The 17,490-nt window shown below is 48.5% G+C and overlaps 2 protein-coding genes across 2 annotated transcripts; both read left to right on the forward strand.

Annotated features, from left to right (window-relative positions):
- The first annotated feature begins 555 nt into the window (after nucleotides 1-555).
- LOC103641819 (protein NUCLEAR FUSION DEFECTIVE 4) lies at nucleotides 556-17,035 on the forward strand. The gene is made up of 3 exons (XM_020546123.3): nucleotides 556-1,215; nucleotides 10,986-11,142; nucleotides 11,507-17,035. The coding sequence occupies exons 1-3, from the start codon at nucleotides 868-870 to the stop codon at nucleotides 12,265-12,267; spliced, it is 1,266 nt and encodes a 421-aa protein (XP_020401712.1). The 5' UTR covers nucleotides 556-867; the 3' UTR covers nucleotides 12,268-17,035.
- LOC109942928 (zinc finger MYM-type protein 1-like) lies at nucleotides 16,221-17,474 on the forward strand. The gene is made up of 2 exons (XM_035963503.1): nucleotides 16,221-17,293; nucleotides 17,386-17,474. The coding sequence occupies exon 1, from the start codon at nucleotides 16,241-16,243 to the stop codon at nucleotides 17,219-17,221; it is 981 nt and encodes a 326-aa protein (XP_035819396.1). The 5' UTR covers nucleotides 16,221-16,240; the 3' UTR covers nucleotides 17,222-17,293; nucleotides 17,386-17,474.
- Nucleotides 17,475-17,490: the final 16 nt, after the last annotated feature.

Consider the following 17,490-nt stretch of genomic DNA (forward strand, 5'->3'; position numbering starts at 1 on the left):
GGGTATTGTTGTGAGCCGTCGTAACGCACGAGCAACCAACTAGTTATAATGTATCAGCCTGTTCGGCCCTGTTTGGTGTAGCTGCTGCTTGTTGAAAAAGCAGCTTATCCAAAAAGCCGGTGAAAAGCAGCTTCTTATTGTCTGCTTTTAGTTCATTATGAGAAGCAACTGAACCGATAAGGTGCTGCAGAAGCTTCCTGTTTGGTATAGTTTTTGCTTAAATATGTGAAAAAGCTGAAAATAAGTTGTGCCAAATATGGCCTTAATCCGTACCGGCTTCTACTCCTACAATATTTATTTTGTCTCTGTGGATTGTAGCTGCATTAGTCCGAACAACTGGTTTTAATATAAAGCAAACATGCCATATATTATTTTCTATAAAATTAGCTAAACATGATAACATAATAATAACATATTTAGTGTTAAAATAATTAGAGTGCTAACATGCTATCATTAAATTATATACATTGATTTCACCTTCTACGGCTAAGAGTTACAGGAGCAACCAAAGGTCCTTCACCTTCTCACGGCCAACAGCCCAGCACCGAACGAAAAACACGACCAGAGTTCCTCTCCTTCGACGGCTACGATAACCGAGTTGGCGCTTGGCCGCCCCGCGCCCGCAGCCGCAGGTACTGGGACTAGTCCGCTGACGTACCGAGCCCAGCCACCAGGCAAATGCGGCCAACTGGTGAAGGCACTGAGGAAGCCATACCGCCGTTGTAGCTTGTAGGCTGTACTGCTGTAGCCACGGCCAACGCCTGCGCGCGTACTGCTGTTACCTCGCCAGTCACCAGTCCGCCCCCGCCGCCGCTAGGTGAGTCAGGAGACAGGAGGGCGGAGGGGAATCGGGGGTAATGCGGCGGCATGTCGGGCCGTGGAGGAGGGCCGGGGCCGGGGCGGGTGAAGGCGGGGAGCCGCCCGCCGTGGGTCGGGCTGGCGGCAGCGGTGTGGGTGCAGGTGGCGGCGGGGAGCGCCTACGTGTTCCCGCTCTACTCGCACGCCATCAAGGAGGCGCTCGGGTACAACCAGCAAGCGCTCACCATGCTCGGCGTAGGCAACGACGTCGGCGAGAACGTGGGGCTCGTCCCGGGGGTGCTCGCCAACCGCCTCCCGCCCTGGCTCATCCTCGTCATCGGCTCCGCTTGCGCCTTCTTCGGCTTCGGCACGCTCTGGCTCGTCGTCACCAAGACCGTCGCCATGCCTTACTGGGTGGTACGCTCCCCTACCTCCCTTTCGTCCCTTCCCGTATTGCGCCGACATAGCTCCTGACGTGTGTGCTTGCTTCGCATAATATTTTAGGGTGTTCGTCATTGTTTCGCTTGATTTGAAAAGTCCTTGATGCCATGGGGAAGGACTGAACGAGCTAGTCGGGGCTTAATTCTTAGTTAGCTATTCAACCTTCTATTTTCGAGTTTGATTGGAAACAAAATCTATTTAGTGATTTTTAATTCTTTTTGGCTGTTAATTTCGGCAGCAAATGTAGTTTCTAGTCGTGTTCGTTGAACAATTCCGTGGTGTTAGCCACTTAGCCTGTTGAGATATTTTAAGCCTTTTTGTTTGAAGCAAAGCAAGTGAAATCCACACGTGCATGTTTTTAATTGCATAATTGACAGTAAAAGTGTAAAACCCGCACATATTCCCTGTTTTCAGTTGGCTGAAGCTAAATGATAAGGCTTTCTTTACTGCAGTCATTTACATTTTATTGTAATGATGGTTGTGATCCATAAGTTGCTTATTCATGCATGCTTTAACAAATCATTTCTGCTAGTGGAAGGAATTTGGTTTCGGTGGCCGACCACACAAATAAATCCTGACATGTGTGCTTCCCCTTACATGCTATTTTGGGTAGTTCTAGTTCCTTATGTTTGTCGCATACACAGCCTACCTTGTACCTTTGTACTCTTGTGCTTCTCTCTCAAGTATAGTGATGAGACACAGCTCTCCTGTATGTTAGATATCAATTCTTTCATTCTTTGTGATATATATCCACCCCGAGTAGTTTGATTCACAGAAATCTGATGCGACTATATGAGTGGGATCTTTATTGGTACCTTGTTTTGGTAAGATTGTAAAATCGAACTTCTATTACCATTTACCACAAAGATCTGAAGTTGACTTCAATTATTATGCTTTATAGATTCTTTGCAATGCACTTTTATACTTTAGCCCAACTTGTTTTTTAACTTACAGCTTAATAAAAGATTATTGAGCCTGGTAAAACTATGTGATTATTCATAAAAAACTATGGTTATTGCTGGCCTCTAACTTTAGAACACATTCTAGAGTGCCATGTTTACTGAATTATGCTATGATTAAGGAGTGTTTGTCAAAAAATAATTATTGAATACGGATGGAAGGTGCATTATCAACCAAAACCAATGTTGTTGTATAATTATACATACTTAAATGGAAATTTATTGTTTATTTATCATAAACTATTAAAGGTATTGATGAATTACTTCGACTGAAGATAAAATTGTTTTTGTTTAGAATTTAGATTATAAAACTGTGGTTGTTAGGCTATTGTATATTGTTCTTTCTGGGAAAAAATGTAATCCACTCCATAATCCTATAGAGTCACACTGTGACCACTAGGAGTTGAAGCCATAATCCTACTACTTCTAAATTATAATACGTTTTTGTCGGTACCCTGAATCAGGGGTACCCCTTACTACAGTATGAAGGCGCGGTGCCCGTACGACGTTCCCTAGCCGCACGGTGAACAGCGCTCGACCTCACCACATGGGCAGCTCAAGGGGCACCATGTGGCGAGGAAAGATGATACATCCAGGATGTATCAGTTGGACCGAACCTCCGCGAGGGAGCACCGGACCCCGGTACGCACAACCCGGACCCCCGATTACGGCCCGGGACTCCTAAGTGAGCATGTCGGGTCCCTTGGATGGGGTCCAGATCCCTCCGAGGGAGGTCCGGGCCACATCAAGGTCCCGGGACAGGGGAGACCCTAGCATGAGCAAGGGTCCGGTACTGACACGTGTCCAGGCCTTACTCTGCGCATGCGCTCCCCGCTCAGGCGGAGACCCGATGCGACCGCGTGGCTCGTTGCCCGTGACATAAGCCAGCGGGCGGAGCCTGACGTAAGGCCCCTAGACCACGCAGACTCTGCATTTATTGCGGAAAGGACGCGCCGCCTGTCCACCCTGCTGACAGGCGATGTGCTCCCTCAACATTTATTGCGTCCTGTCCACTCCGCTGGCAGGCGGCGCCAGGGCCACCCTGCAGACGACACACCTGTCCAGTCCATTGTCGAAACAGTGCGCCCGTGCTGCACGGTGCACTGTGCTCATCATCCCTTATACGAGAAGCTTCCCCAGCACGACGAGGCTACGCAGATCTCGGGTGTCAGGGCACAAGAAAATTGCCCCAACAACAAATATTAGTAGCTCCAAGTACTACATCCGCTATGTTCCTGGACCCACATGTCGGGGCTCAGTACCCTTGTACATGCCGCCCCTTTAAACTATAAAAGGGGAGGCATGCAACGTTACAACACAGACCCAACTTAGACTCTCAATTCTCAAGCTTCCACAACAATTCAACACACAGTGGAGTAGGGTGTTACGCTCCGGCGGTCCGAACCACTCTAAATCCTCGCGTGTTCATGTGCTTGATGTTCGCTTAGCAGGACAGGCAAAACGCTTAAGCCCCTTCCTCATCTTAGGATTTAGGCGGGTGCACTCCGCCACCCGGCCAGAGAATTCCCTCTCCGACATTTGGCGCGCCAGGTAGGGGGCTAGGCATTAGGTTTTTGCTTGCATCCTCGCTCAGCATGATGGTGCAAATCGTGGAGCACCGCGCCGAGACTTCAACGGATTTCCTGGTGGAGGAAGAAGTTGTTTCTTCCACGCCACAAGTTCCCAATCGCCCAGTGCCGGGCACTGCTGTTGTGCATGCTGCACGGCAACATACAGCTGCACAGACATCCCGGACTTCGTTGAGGGCGGCTCCGGGAGCGTTGTCAGCAGCCAGGGAGTTGCTGCGACACCCTCCAAGCTTCACGGCCTCACCAGGGGCCATGAAGCAGTGGCGGGACGACGTCGACCGACTGCTCGGCATGGCACATTCTACCTCGACCAGGTCGAGGCCACGGTCATCCCGGCGCCAACATTAGGTGTCGGCGTCTGTGCGCTCACCCTCAGTGAGGGACGCACAGACCAACGACCTACGGGCCGAACTCAACCGCAGGCGCGCGGGAGAGGACGCCCGGGCCTCTTTAGAAAGGGCGCGCGAGCGCCGCCAAAACATCAAGGGCCGCAACCTCGATCAAGACTTCGCTGCGGTGGCACCGCAGACCCCAATGGGCACCCGGTCCCAAGCGGGTGTGTCCCCTTGGCCGGCGTGGGCTGCGCCGCTCTCGTGGATCATCTCCGCGCGACGTCATGGCCACCCAAGTTCCGGCCACACCTGCCGGAAAAGTACGACGAAACGTCAAATCCGTCGGAGTTCCTGCAGGTGTATGTCACCGCTATCACAGCAGCCGGTGGAAACACCGCTGTGATGACAACATATTTTCATGTCGCCTTGTCTGGTCCTGCCCGGACTTGGCTCATGAACCTCGCCCCAGGGTCAATCTACTCCTGGGAAGAGCTCTGCGCGCGGTTCGTTGCGAACTTCGCCAGTGCTTACCAGCAGCACGGTGTGGAGGCCCACCTCCATGCGGTAAGGCAGGAGCCCGGGGAGACTCTCCGGACGTTCATCTCCCGCTTCACCAAGGTGCGAGGTACTATACCTCGCATTTCCGATGCTTCCATCATCACGGCCTTCCGTCAGGGAGTACGTGATGAGAAAATGTTGGAGAAGTTGGCCACGCATGACATGGAAACTGTCTCTACACTCTTCGTTCTGGCCGACAAATGCGCCAGAGCCGCCGAGGGCCGTGCATGGCACTCGGCCCCACAAACCGGGGCTGCCCAGTCGGGTGGCTCGGGTGCCGTCCCCCGGGACGGCAAGAAGAAAAAGAAGAAGGACCGCGACTACCAGAGATCGCGGTCCACCGCTCTAGTCGTTGCAGCCGCGACCGGGGGCCGGGGCGACCGCAACAAACGCCCACGGCCGCAGAGGGGTAACAACGACTCATGCCCTGTGCACCCCAACGGTCGCCACAACGCCGCAGAGTGTCGCGAGATCATTGACCTCGCGAAACGCGTCAGCGAGCGGCGCGAGCAGTCTTCCAAGGACGACTCCCCACCTCGTCGCCGACCTGGCAAAGAAAAGGTCGACGACGACGAGGTGGCCGCAGTTGAATGGGACCTCGGGTATCAGTCACCTGAGGGGGACCTGAAGGATGTCTTCGCTGGAGGCTCCTACTCCGGTGGGGACAACTAGATGGACCCCCAGAGGGACCCCGTGCTCCCCGGTCTATGGGGCCGAAGCTTGCCTTCCCCCGGAAACCCTTCTGGACTCCCCACGGGTCCAGACCTCCGACAGGTCCATGCAGAAATGGCTACAGCACGAGGACGAGGACTCCCTCATCAAACGCAGGTGGGAACCCAGGGTCGGGACCTAGTCCTACGACACGTACCAAACCAAGAAGGGCTCCGCAACACTCCCCCAGCTGGGAAGGACCCTTCAAGGTGGCGGGAATACGCCGACCCGGGGGTGACTATCTTGCTATGACCGAAAGAGTACCTCTCCCTCACCTCTGGAGCATCTTTGTAAGTTCTATCCATAGGAGCAAGTCTGAGGGGTCGAATTTGTTTCCCTTTTGTTACTAGGTAACGCATACGTGTACGCCAACCCGGTGAGGTCCGCCCTCATAAGCCCGGCCTGTTGGTCTGCACCCATGCATGACATGTTATAAAGAAAAGATTTACCCCCTCAGATGTGCCTCTATGATAGTTTTATCCTACTGCTCTATGGTCTTACCTTGCAGTTTTCCGGATGTTATTTTATCTAACCCACCCGAACAGTTCCCTTTCCATCAGACATAATGACATCCGAATTGAACAGCCAGGCTTGCAGTTTAGGACCTCTCTGCGAAAGCAGGAGGGCCCGACAGCCTGGGAGCCGGTTCTAGAGAACGGGAACCTGTTCCATGGGGTGGTCCGGAGCCTGTGTGGCCGCTTAGCCTGGTCCCGTACCCGAAAGCCTGCACACTCCACCACTCCGTGACAGGTACCCTAGTATTTGGAGCTATAAGTCCTGTGGGTCCGGCAACCTGGGGTCCGGAACTAGAGAATGGGCACTTGTCTCCTGGAGTGGTCCGGAGCCCGTGTAGCCGCTCAGCCTGGTCCCGTACCGCGGGCCTGCACGCTCCACCACTCTGCGACGGGTGTCCTAGTACCTAGAACCACCATCCAGGGGGTCCGGACGCACAACTTGGCCTCCCAGACTAAACCTTGCAGGTCCCGAGTATGTATCAAAGGATGGCTAGTGTCAGATGGCGGGTCACGTGGGTGTACTACTAATGCTCCCTAGCCAAAGCTGTGTGCAGGCTCAGATCCCAGTTGAGGCTACCTCCTGGGGGCCATTGCCAACTCTTTCTTAGGTATGCTGGTCTGCAGCCTCGACGAATCGAGCCTACATCCCGAGGGCCAGGTACCAATGAAGAATCAGTTACACCACACACAACAGGGACAAGTGGTACACAGATAAGTGTTAATACTGCTTGATAAATAGTACTCAAAAGTACCTTACAAAAAGCAAAAGTATTACATCCGCCTTCAAGTGGAGTCCTAGCTCCATCTCTACTCTGCAGGTATGAACTACCTCCACACCAGTAGGGCCGCGTGGTAGCCAGCGCCGAGTGGCTCACCAGCGGTGGCGACCACCTCTGCACCGACGGCAGCGACCACCTCTACACCGACGGGTCGCCAGCAGCGACGACTACCTCAGCTCCGAGCGGCTCGCCAACAGAGGCAACCACCTCTGCAACGGGCAGCCTCACCAACGGCGACCACCACCTCTGCGCCGGGCAGCCTCCCCAGTGGTGGCGACCACCTCAGCGTGCGCGCCATGGCGAAGAGGTCCTCGCCTCCGTCCCCCTACGGGGGTGAGGACAAGACCATCCAAGCCATGGAGCTGGGAGCACAGCGGAAGGCGGTGCTTGCGGTCTGGCCGGGACCGCGTAGCCGAAGTTCGCCTCCTTCACAAGGCTGGTGATCATCCTTTTCCTCCGAATGCTGGAGGAAGAGGCGGACACCAGCCCATGTGGGAGGCGAAGCCGCGACTCAGCCCACTCCCCACCACCGCGAGGCTGATGAACATCCTTGAAGCCAAGCACCGGTGGAAGAGCGCCGCTCCCACAAGGCCGCGCACCTCCAGCAGAGGAAAAACAAGTCCGGCAGCACCGGCCCGCTAGGGAGGATAAAAGGCACAAACTCTCTAGCGGCAAGCCCATCGGAGTGGATGACGCCGACGCAAATCCTTCTGCCGAGCGCCGGCACATTCCATCCAAGCAGGCGATATACCATTTCGAGCACTCACTCAGTCTGGGCGCGCTCGGGATGAAGTCACAAGGCCATGGCAAACTACGGCGACACAAAGCAGAAACCTTGAAGGCAAAAGGGTGCAGAGAGCTCGAAGGCGAAAGGGCACCGCGAGTGGGAGAGAAGCAAGACATGGCTACTACTCGAGGGATGACCCCCTTTTTAAAGGCAGATTTCCCCGCTCGCGCCCCGAAGCGTCACGGGCAGGGCCTCCCCCGATGCGCACCAAGGTTCCCATACTATGACACGGGGGCCAGGCCTCACATGTCATACAAGCTGACCCGAAGCGCGAAGAAGGCGAACCGCCGCACAAGGAGCGTGCAACTGCCCCGCGGTTGTGCGCCCCTTCATCTTCGCCGCAACCAACGGTCAAGAAGGCGAACCGCCGGACAAGAAGCGTGCAACCGCCCCGCGGTTGTGCGCCCCCTCGGCTTCGCTGCAAACGGTGGTCCAACCTCTGGCATGGGGGCCCAGGCCCACATGTCAGGCCTCCGGCGCGCCGGTTTCTGGGTGCAGAAAAGTCGCACCGCCGCTCGCGCCAATATCGTGCCTCCTCGAGGCCATCACAGAAGACTGAGATGATAAATTTTCAAAACCAATGCAGCGACTCGAGGCACCCCACGCATGGCCCAACAAAGATATTAAGTGCGGAGGTCACGGGCCAGTCAGCCGCGGGGACAGGCGTGGCAGTCGGCATGACCATGGGCGGGCCGACAGTAATTGCATCAACGGGCGCGCAGGAGCAGCGAGCCAATCGCCAGTCAAACTTTGGCCCCACCTGCAGGTTCACATCCTCCCCTGAGGCGGGCCCGGGGGCCACTGTCGGTACCCTGAATCAGGGGTACCCCTTACTACAGTATGAAGGCGCGGTGCCCGTACGGCGTTCCCTAGCCGCACGGTGAACAACGCTCGACCCCACCACATGGGCAGCTCAAGGGGCACCATGTGGCGAGGAAAGATGATACATCCAGGATGTATCAGTTGGACCGGACCTCTGCGAGGGAGCACCGGACCCCGGTACGCACAACCCGGACCCCCGATTACGGCCCGGGACTCCTAAGTGAGCATGCCGAGTCCCTTGGATGGGGTCCAGATCCCTTCGAGGGAGGTCCGGGCCACATCAAGGTCCCGAGACAGGGGAGACCCTAGCATGAGCAAGGGTTCGGTACTGACACGTGTCCAGGCCTTACTCTGCGCATGCGCTCCCCGCTCAGGCGGAGACCCAATGCTGCCGCGTGGCTCGTTGCCCGTGACATAAGCCAGCGGACGGAGCCTGACGTAAGGCCCCTAGACCGCGCAGACTCTGCATTTATTGTGGAAAGGACGCGCCGCCTGTCCACCCTGCTGACAGGCGATGTGCCCCCTCAGCATTTATTGCGTCCTGTCCACTCCGCTGGCAGGCGGCGCCAGGGCCACCCTGCAGACGGCGCACCTGTCTAGTCCGTTGTCGAAACAGTGCGCCCGTGCTGCACGGTGCACTGTGCTCATCATCCCTTATACGAGAAGCTTCCCCTGCACGACGAGGCTACGCAGATCTCGGGTGTCAGGGCACAAGAAGATTGCCCCAGCAGCAAATATTAGTAGCTCCAAGTACTACATCCGCTATGTTCCTGGGCCCACATGTCGGGGCTCAGTACCCTTGTACATGCCCCCCTTTAAACTATAAAAGGGGAGGCATGCAACGTTACAACACAGACCCAACTTAGACTCTCAATTCTCAAGCTTCCACAACAATCCAACACACAGTGGAGTAGGGTGTTACGCTTTGGCGGCCCGAACCACTCTAAATCCTCGCGTGTTTATGTGCTTGATGTTCGCTTAGCAGGACAGGCAAAACGCTTAAGCCCCTTCCTCATCTTAGGATTTAGGGCGGGTGCACTCCGCCACCCGGCCGGAGAATTCCCTCTCCGACAGTTTTCATTCACTTTGCTCGATATATTTCCTTTACTATGTATGTAGAATAATGTATATTTAAGTGCACAGTAAATACTAAAAAAGCTCGACCTGCGGGTGTAAGATTGTCCCACAGTATTAGATTAAGAAGAAGACATCACGCAGGTCGAGAAAACCTCCAAACCCTTATCCCACCCATACACAACGACATTGTAGCCCATGTGAGAATGACAGTGGCCGGACCTTAGACCCGTGCTTTGGCGTGGGACATACGAGGGGATTGTTTAACCACAACATGAGATTTGCTCCCACGAGGAGTCGAACCCATGACCTGAGGAGTGCTACTCAGACCACTTAACCAACTCAGCTAGAGGCCCTTTCGCCACAGTAAATACTATCCCAAATAACCAAAATGTCTTATAATTTGGAATAGAGTGACTATAGTCAAATACCACTTGCATTTAACGAAAAAAGCTAGAGCCCTGCCAAACACCTTTTTTTTTAAACGGCTTACTGCTAAAAGCACCTAAAAGGCAGAGCCATTTTTGTAATACTGAGAAGAAGCCATAAATAGTAGCCTCACCGGCTCTGGCTCTTTAATACAGAGAAATGACTTTGTTCTAAGATAATCCATTTCTGCCAAACGATTTGTGAAATGGCTTTAGCTCTACCAAAAAAGCTGCTTTTTAGGAAAAGCCAGAGATAGAGTTGTTTTTAGAGCCTGTTTGGCAGGACTTCGGCTTTGGCTTTTCTCTGAAAAAACCAGAGCCTTGCCAAACGCCTTTTTTAAAAACGACTTATTGCGAAAAGCATCTAAAGCCTGAGTCGTTTTTGTACCGCGGAGACAAAGCCACAAATAGTAGCTTCACTGGCTCTTGCTCTTCTCAGTTTTGCAATTCACCCCTCCCACCATTAAAAATATTTGCTCATACCATGCACGTTACCAGTTCGTCCATCCAGTAGCTAGTCGTGCATGCATCCAGTGTTCTTGCACGTTAGCTTCGATTTTATAATTCAAAAGCACGCTGAAGACGCTGTGCTCATGTTCCAGTTCGATTTTACCCGTTCAGGTGAGGACGTTGTGCTCATTTTGTCATTGCAACAATCACTAAAATCAATGACTAAAAACACTTTAATATAGAGTGTGTTTTACAAAACTAGGGTAAGTCGTTTCTGTCAAACGATTTGCGAAATGGCTTCGGCTCTACCAAAAAAGCTGCTTTTTAGGAAAAGCCAGAGCTGTTTTTGGGCGAGCCAGAGCCCTACCAAACGGACCCTTAGGCAAGCCAGAGCCCACCAAACGACCCTTAATTTGTGCTTTCACCCATTTATTTTCACGTTTGCGCCTTTCTCTCTGGCTGCATGTGAGGGTATTGAAGTGTATAATAGTATAAGTGAACTGGTTGGTGTGTTCACTCTAACCATCACCATATGGCCTATCGGACAATATTTGTTTAATTTTGCCAATTAGGTTATCTCTTGACATCCCCCACAAGTACTTATCTCTTAACATTATTTTCTGTGAAACTATGTCATTTATTGCAACATCAGTATGCATTTTTTCAGATTGTTTTCAAGAGTCAGCTTCTTTTATGTCCTTTTTTTTCCGGGTACCTTGACAAGTTTATTGTATGCTTGCAGTGGTGGGTAGCTTTGTGTATTGGCACGAACAGCAGTGCATGGTTGGGCACTGCTGCTCTAGTGACCAACATGAGGAATTTCCCTCTCAGCCGAGGCACTGTTGCTGGTCTCATCAAGGGTTATGTTGCTGTTAGTGCTGCTGTCTACACTGAAACATTTACGCTCCGTTTGGATCATTGGAATTGAATTCCATTCTAATAATAGTAATTTAGACATATATCAATTAAGCTAATTCGGTTTTATGCAACATATATTTGTATACTATTATTAGCAAGATGTCGAAGATATTTATGTGCTATATTTTTACTATATAGGAGTGAGACGAAGAGTGTCATGTAAGTTACAGAGTAGAAACAAATTCTACTTATGCATAAAATCATTTCCCACCCTCCACCCCATGAATTTGAGATAGGCTTATATCTGAACTTTGGAAAGTGGTGGAATGTCAAATTCCAAACTAAATAAGTTACTTTATTGAGTGAATTCCAATTCTTCTAAAATGAAGGGATCCAAACGCCCCGTTAATGGAATGCTAGGGAATTCACCTACAAATCTTTTGTTGTTGCTTGCCTTAGGGATCCCAACAGCATGTATTGTGGTGATGTATTTTGTTAAGCCTTGCACTCCATCACTGGATGAGGACAACTCAACAGAACACAGTCATTTCATGTACACACAAATATCAAGTGTTCTTCTTGGAATATACCTTTTGGTTGCTACAATACTTGGTGATACTTTAAAACTAAGTCAGGCTGTCACCTATCTTTTGTTCAGTATAATGATACTTTTGCTCCTTGCTCCACTTGTAATACCAATAAAGATGACACTTTATCCAAACAAACAAACGAAGGAAAATTCCAGCACCCTTGCTCCATCTTATTCAAGTGATAGCCTGTCTGGTGCAGATCCAGAGAACTCACAACCACTTCTGGGCAGTGCCTCAACAACACTTGCTACAGGTACCAATGAATCTGATGACAGTACTGATTTGGATGTTCTATTGGCTGAGGGTGAGGGAGCAGTGAATTTGAAAAACAAAAGAGGGCCAAGAAGGGGGGGTGATTTCACATTTCGTGAAGCCTTAGTAAAGGCGGACTTCTGGCTACTGTTTGTTGTTTACTTTTGTGGAGTTGGCACAGGAGTCACTGTTCTCAATAACCTGGCTCAGATTGGAATGTCTGTTGGTGCTAATGATACAACTATTTTGTTGTGCCTCTTTGGCTTCTGCAACTTTGCTGGCCGTATCTTTGGTGGATCTGTCTCTGAATATTTCGTAAGGTAAGCTACATTTAACTTGCAACAACTTTACCTGTACAATTTTCCTACAATGCATCGCTTACCATATTCCAGCTTATTTAAGCTGAAAGTTCAAGTAGTAAAGCTGATTGCTTTGTATGGTGCTGTGATATATTGATATTAATAAACATCAAACAAGCATTACTGAACACTGCAGCTAGTTCCCAATGGCATCGATCTTTAACCGTGTCTGTTACTTTGCATATGTTTTGAGGATTTATTCATTTGGAATCATTTAGATTTTTATTTTCTCGAACATGAGAGCTGCATATCTTCTTATATGAAGAAGGAAAAACAGTAGGATTTATTTTTTAATTAGGAAATACTAGTCAATCAACGTTGCTCTAGCATGGCCTAGAATATTATGTTATTTACAACTATTAAAAGTTTTATGAAGTACAACCAATTAAATTTGCTTATCTTTACTCTGTATCTCCTTATTCATTTCCTAAAACAATACACATGGATACTCTATAATCTCTATTAGGTTATGAACTTGTGATAATTTTACTAATTACTACGCCTCTAGCTGAGTTGGTTAGGTGGTCTGAGTATCACTCCTTAGGTTTCGAGTTTGAATTCCAGTGGGAGCGAATTTTAGGCTGAGGTTAAAAAAGGTGACTTGCTGGTTCCCTTGGTTGTGCGCACACGAGATGGACTGACCTATAGGGGGTCGGATCCTCGTGTAGGGGCTTAGGAGGGCTCAAAGCACGAGTAAAGATCTAGCCTATAGGGGGGTGAGACATCCTCGTGTAGGGGCTTAGGAGGGCTCAAAGCACGAGTAAAGATCTAGCCTATAGGGGGCGAGACCCTCATGTTGCACGCTTGGCCAACTTTCGTGACCTTTCTCTATCGGGGCTACAATTGAGCTTCTTCTTAATATAATACCGCGGGGACGGTATTTCCCCTATTGGCCGAACTTTCTTACTAATTACTCTATATTTTTCATATTTTACATTGCACCTCTATGGATCTTTAATATGTATTTGGTTGAAACTTTAGTTAAGTTATATCAGCTCTTGTTGCATTTTTTATTGACATCATGACTATATTTTGGCTTTCAACATTTAATCTTATTAGTTGTTACAAGTTTTTATCCACGTGTTAAGTTGAAACTATCTTCTTCAATTTTTTTTCTTTTTGTATTTTTTTGAAAATAGATTCGAGGTATTAGATTGTACTCTTAGTGCGAAAGAGTCTTTAGCGTAATGGTTAAGGCTTCAGAGTAGCACCTCTAGACAAGGTTTTCAAGTCGGTAAGTCGAGTCGAGTCGACAAGGTACCGACTTGGTGACTAGTCGATAAGTCAGTCGACTTGCCAATATAGTGGCTATTTTGCCTATATAATGGCTTCATATAGACAATATATCAATTATATATGAAGAAAGAGGATGTTTTACCCCTTTTGAAGTCTGAAATTGAACGAAACTGAAATAAACAACACGCCTTACCTCATCTGAAGCCTCAAACTGAACCAAATCAACCACATAAGTGATAAGTCATAAACTCATAAGTCATAACAACCATATAGTTCAAATTGGAAAACAAATAGCAAGAAAATATAGTTCAAACTTGAAAGGAAATAAACTCCATTAGATAGCTAAGCTGCTGCTGCAGCTAGATAGATACTAGATACCCTAAATATCTCCCAAATCAAGATCATCCATTGCATTTTCTTCACCACTAGCACCAACTTGAGTTGGACTGTTATGTGGGGATTCACTAAAGTCATCCACTTCTTCATCATCATTAGGCATGTACTCTTCATCATCTTGTTCATTGCCCTCGTTGCCTTGCTCTTCCTCTTCCATAACTCTCTCCTGTGTAGAAGCAGCTTGACAACGCCTTGAATAAACAGACTCATATCGGGCTCTTCTTGGGAAGTTGCGACCTTGAAGTGAACTAGAAGCACCGATTGCATCATCCACATGAGCCCATGCAAGATCATCCCCTTCTCTAACTGTTTCATTTTGACTGTCCACCCACTCATTGTCCCATTGGAAATCCTCTAAAATTAAAGGGTTACCAATATTTCCCTCCTCACGCAATCTTTGGAACATAGCTGCCATCTTTCTATTGTATTGGATATAAACCAAATTGTTTAACCTTTGGTGCTCCAATTTGTTCCTTTTTTTGGTATGAATCTTTTTGGTATGAATCTATGTGCCAGCTCACTTGAGGCATTGATAGACTCCAAGAAAAATGTGCCAGTTGGACTATTGACAAGGAAATTGATCAAGTACTGACCCCTCCTATCTGTCCAACCATCAGACGTAAGTGTGCAACCAAATTCAGTCCAAGCCAACTCATGAGTCTTTCTTATCTCATCTACACTATTCTTTGTCTTCTCAAGCAATGACACCCTAACATCATGATATGAAGGTTTCACATACCCAGGACCATATTGCCCAACTGCCTCAAGCATGATCTCAAAGGCCCTTGAGTTGATGACTGAGAGCACCTAGAGGGGGGGGGGGTGAATAGGTGATCCTGTAAACTTAAGCCACAAAACTTTGATTAAGTGTTAGCACAGTTAATGCCAAGTGGCTGGAGAGAAGATCTTGCACAATATGATAATCACAAGGAGTTCAACACAGAGAAGACACAGTGATTTATCCCGTGGTTCGGCCAAGTACAAAACTTGCCTACTCCACGTTGTGGCGTCCCAACGGACGAGAGTTGCACTCAACTCCTCTCAAGTGATCCAATGATCAACTTGAATACCACAGTGTTATGCTTTTCCTTTCAATATCCCGTTTGCGAGGAATCTCCACAACTTGGAGTCTCTCACCCTTACACTTGAGATTCACAACGAAATACGGAGTAAGGAAGAGAAGCAACACACACAAATCCACAGCAAAATGCGCACACACACGACCAAGAATCGAGCTCAAAAGACTATCTCAAAGTTCTCACTAGAACGGAGCTCGAATCACTTAGAATGACAAACGAATGCGCAAAGACTGAGTGTGGATGATCAAGAATGCTCTGAGGTTGCTTGTTGTCCTCCTCCATGCGCCTAGGGGTCCCTTTTATAGCCCCAAGGCAGCTAGGAGCCGTTGAGAACAAATCTGGAAGGCCATCCTTGCCTTCTGTCATCGGGCGCACCGGACAGTCCGGTGCACACCGGACACTGTCCGGTGCCCGATTTCCTTCCTTAAACAGCGCAGTCGACCGTTGCAGATCTGGGAGCCGTTGGCGCACCGGACATGTCCGGTGCACACCGGACAGTCCGGTGCCCCCTTCCGACCGTTGGCTTGGCCACGTGTCGCGCGCAGAATCCGTGGCCGACCGTTGACCCTAGCCGACCGTTGTCTCACCGGACAGTCCGGTGCACACCGGACAGTCCGGTGAATTTTAGCCGTACGCCGTCGGCGAATTCCCGAGAGCGGCTACTTCGGCCGAGGCAGCCTGGCGCACCGGACACTGTCCGGTGCACCACCGGACAGTCCGGTGCCCCAGACCGAAACAGCCCCTTGGCTGTACACAGCCACCTCTTTCCTTTTCTTTTTTTCTTCCTGTTTCCAATACTTAGACAAGTATATTAGTACACAAAACCAATGTACTAAGACTTAGAAACGTACCTTTGCTCTTGATTTGCACTTTATTCATCCATTGCATAAATTCACATTTAAGCACTTGAGTTGGCACTCAATCACCAAAATACTTAGAAATGGCCCAAGGGCACATTTCCCTTTCAATGACATTAAGTGGTAAGCCACACTCATAAATAAAATCAGCAACATAAATATCTGTTCTTTCCTTCTCCTCCTTGCTCTTTCGCTGCAATGTAGTTTGAGTGTTGCCCTTGCAATGCCTCTCACGAACCACATCCTCAGGTGCTTTGCGAAGCATGGATGCAATTGACTTAGAAGACTTCGACACGTGTTGATTGTTTTGGCTTGCTTCAGCTGAGAGCCTTCTCTTTTGGGCTGTTCCGGAACTGGGCTGAACAACTGGATGAGATGCTCTACTTTCCCCTTCTCCAAATACTTCAACTTCATCGTCTTTATCACCTTCTTTATCATCATCCAACTCAATAGACTTCTGTCTAGCATTCTTCTTCAAATAATCACTTGGTATGAGCTACGTAGTAGATTGCAAACTAATCAAACTATTGATAAAGCTGCTCAGCGACAACTTGAGAAAGAAAAGGACCATTGGAGGAAAGTTTTATTTAGAATTGTGGGCATAGTAAAATTTCTTGCCAAACATAATCTTGCATTTCGTGGAAGTAATAGCAAACTATATGATGATAGCAATGGAAATTTCTTGGGCTTAGTAGAGATGTTGGCTGAATTTGATCCAATTATTCAAGAGCATGTCCGCCGTATTACAAATGAAGAAACTCAGGTTCATTATCTTGGTCCTAGGATTCAGAATGAGTTGATACATTTGCTTGCTTCTGCTATTAAGTCCAAAATTATTAAGAAAATAAAGAGTGCAAAGTATTTCTCTGTCATACTTGATTGTACCCCGGATGCAAGTCACCAAGAACAAATGTCTTTAATTATAAGATATGTGGACTCGTCGTCAGGTCTTGTTCGCATTGAAGAATCCTTTCTAGGATTTTTAGATGTAAATGACACGACTGGACAAGCACTTTTTGATGTACTAGAGAATGAGCTAAAGGTTCTTGATCTTGACATAGATGATGTGAGAGGACAAGGCTATGATAATGGGTCAAATATGAAAGGAAAACATCAAGGTGTACAAAGGAAACTTTTGGATGTAAATCCCAGAGCTTTCTATTCTGCTTGTGGTTGTCATAGCCTTAATTTAACACTTTGTGATATGGCTACTAAGACTTGTGGCAAAGCTAAAGACTTTTTTGGAATCATCCGACGTATCTACACAACGTTTTCTAACTCTACTAAAAAATGGAAGATTCTAAAAGATAACATAACTGGATTGACTCTCAAGTCAGTTTCAGCTACATGATGGGAGAGTCGCATTGACAGTGTTAAAGCTATCAGATTTCAATGTGCAGACATTTGTGAGGCTCTACTTGAGGTACCCAATATTTTCATATTGGTATTGAATTAATTATATAATTTTGTTGGTTATCTTATATATTAAAAATGTTTTCCTTCTTTTAATTTTAGGTATCTGATACTGATAATGATCAGGCTAAAGGTCTAGCAAATAATGAACTTGGACAATATGAATTTATAGTGGCGGTAGTCATTTGGTATGAGGTATTGTATGCT

This window comes from Zea mays, chromosome 10 (assembly GCF_902167145.1).
Source record: "Zea mays cultivar B73 chromosome 10, Zm-B73-REFERENCE-NAM-5.0, whole genome shotgun sequence".
In the NCBI taxonomy this organism is placed as follows: domain Eukaryota; kingdom Viridiplantae; phylum Streptophyta; class Magnoliopsida; order Poales; family Poaceae; genus Zea; species Zea mays.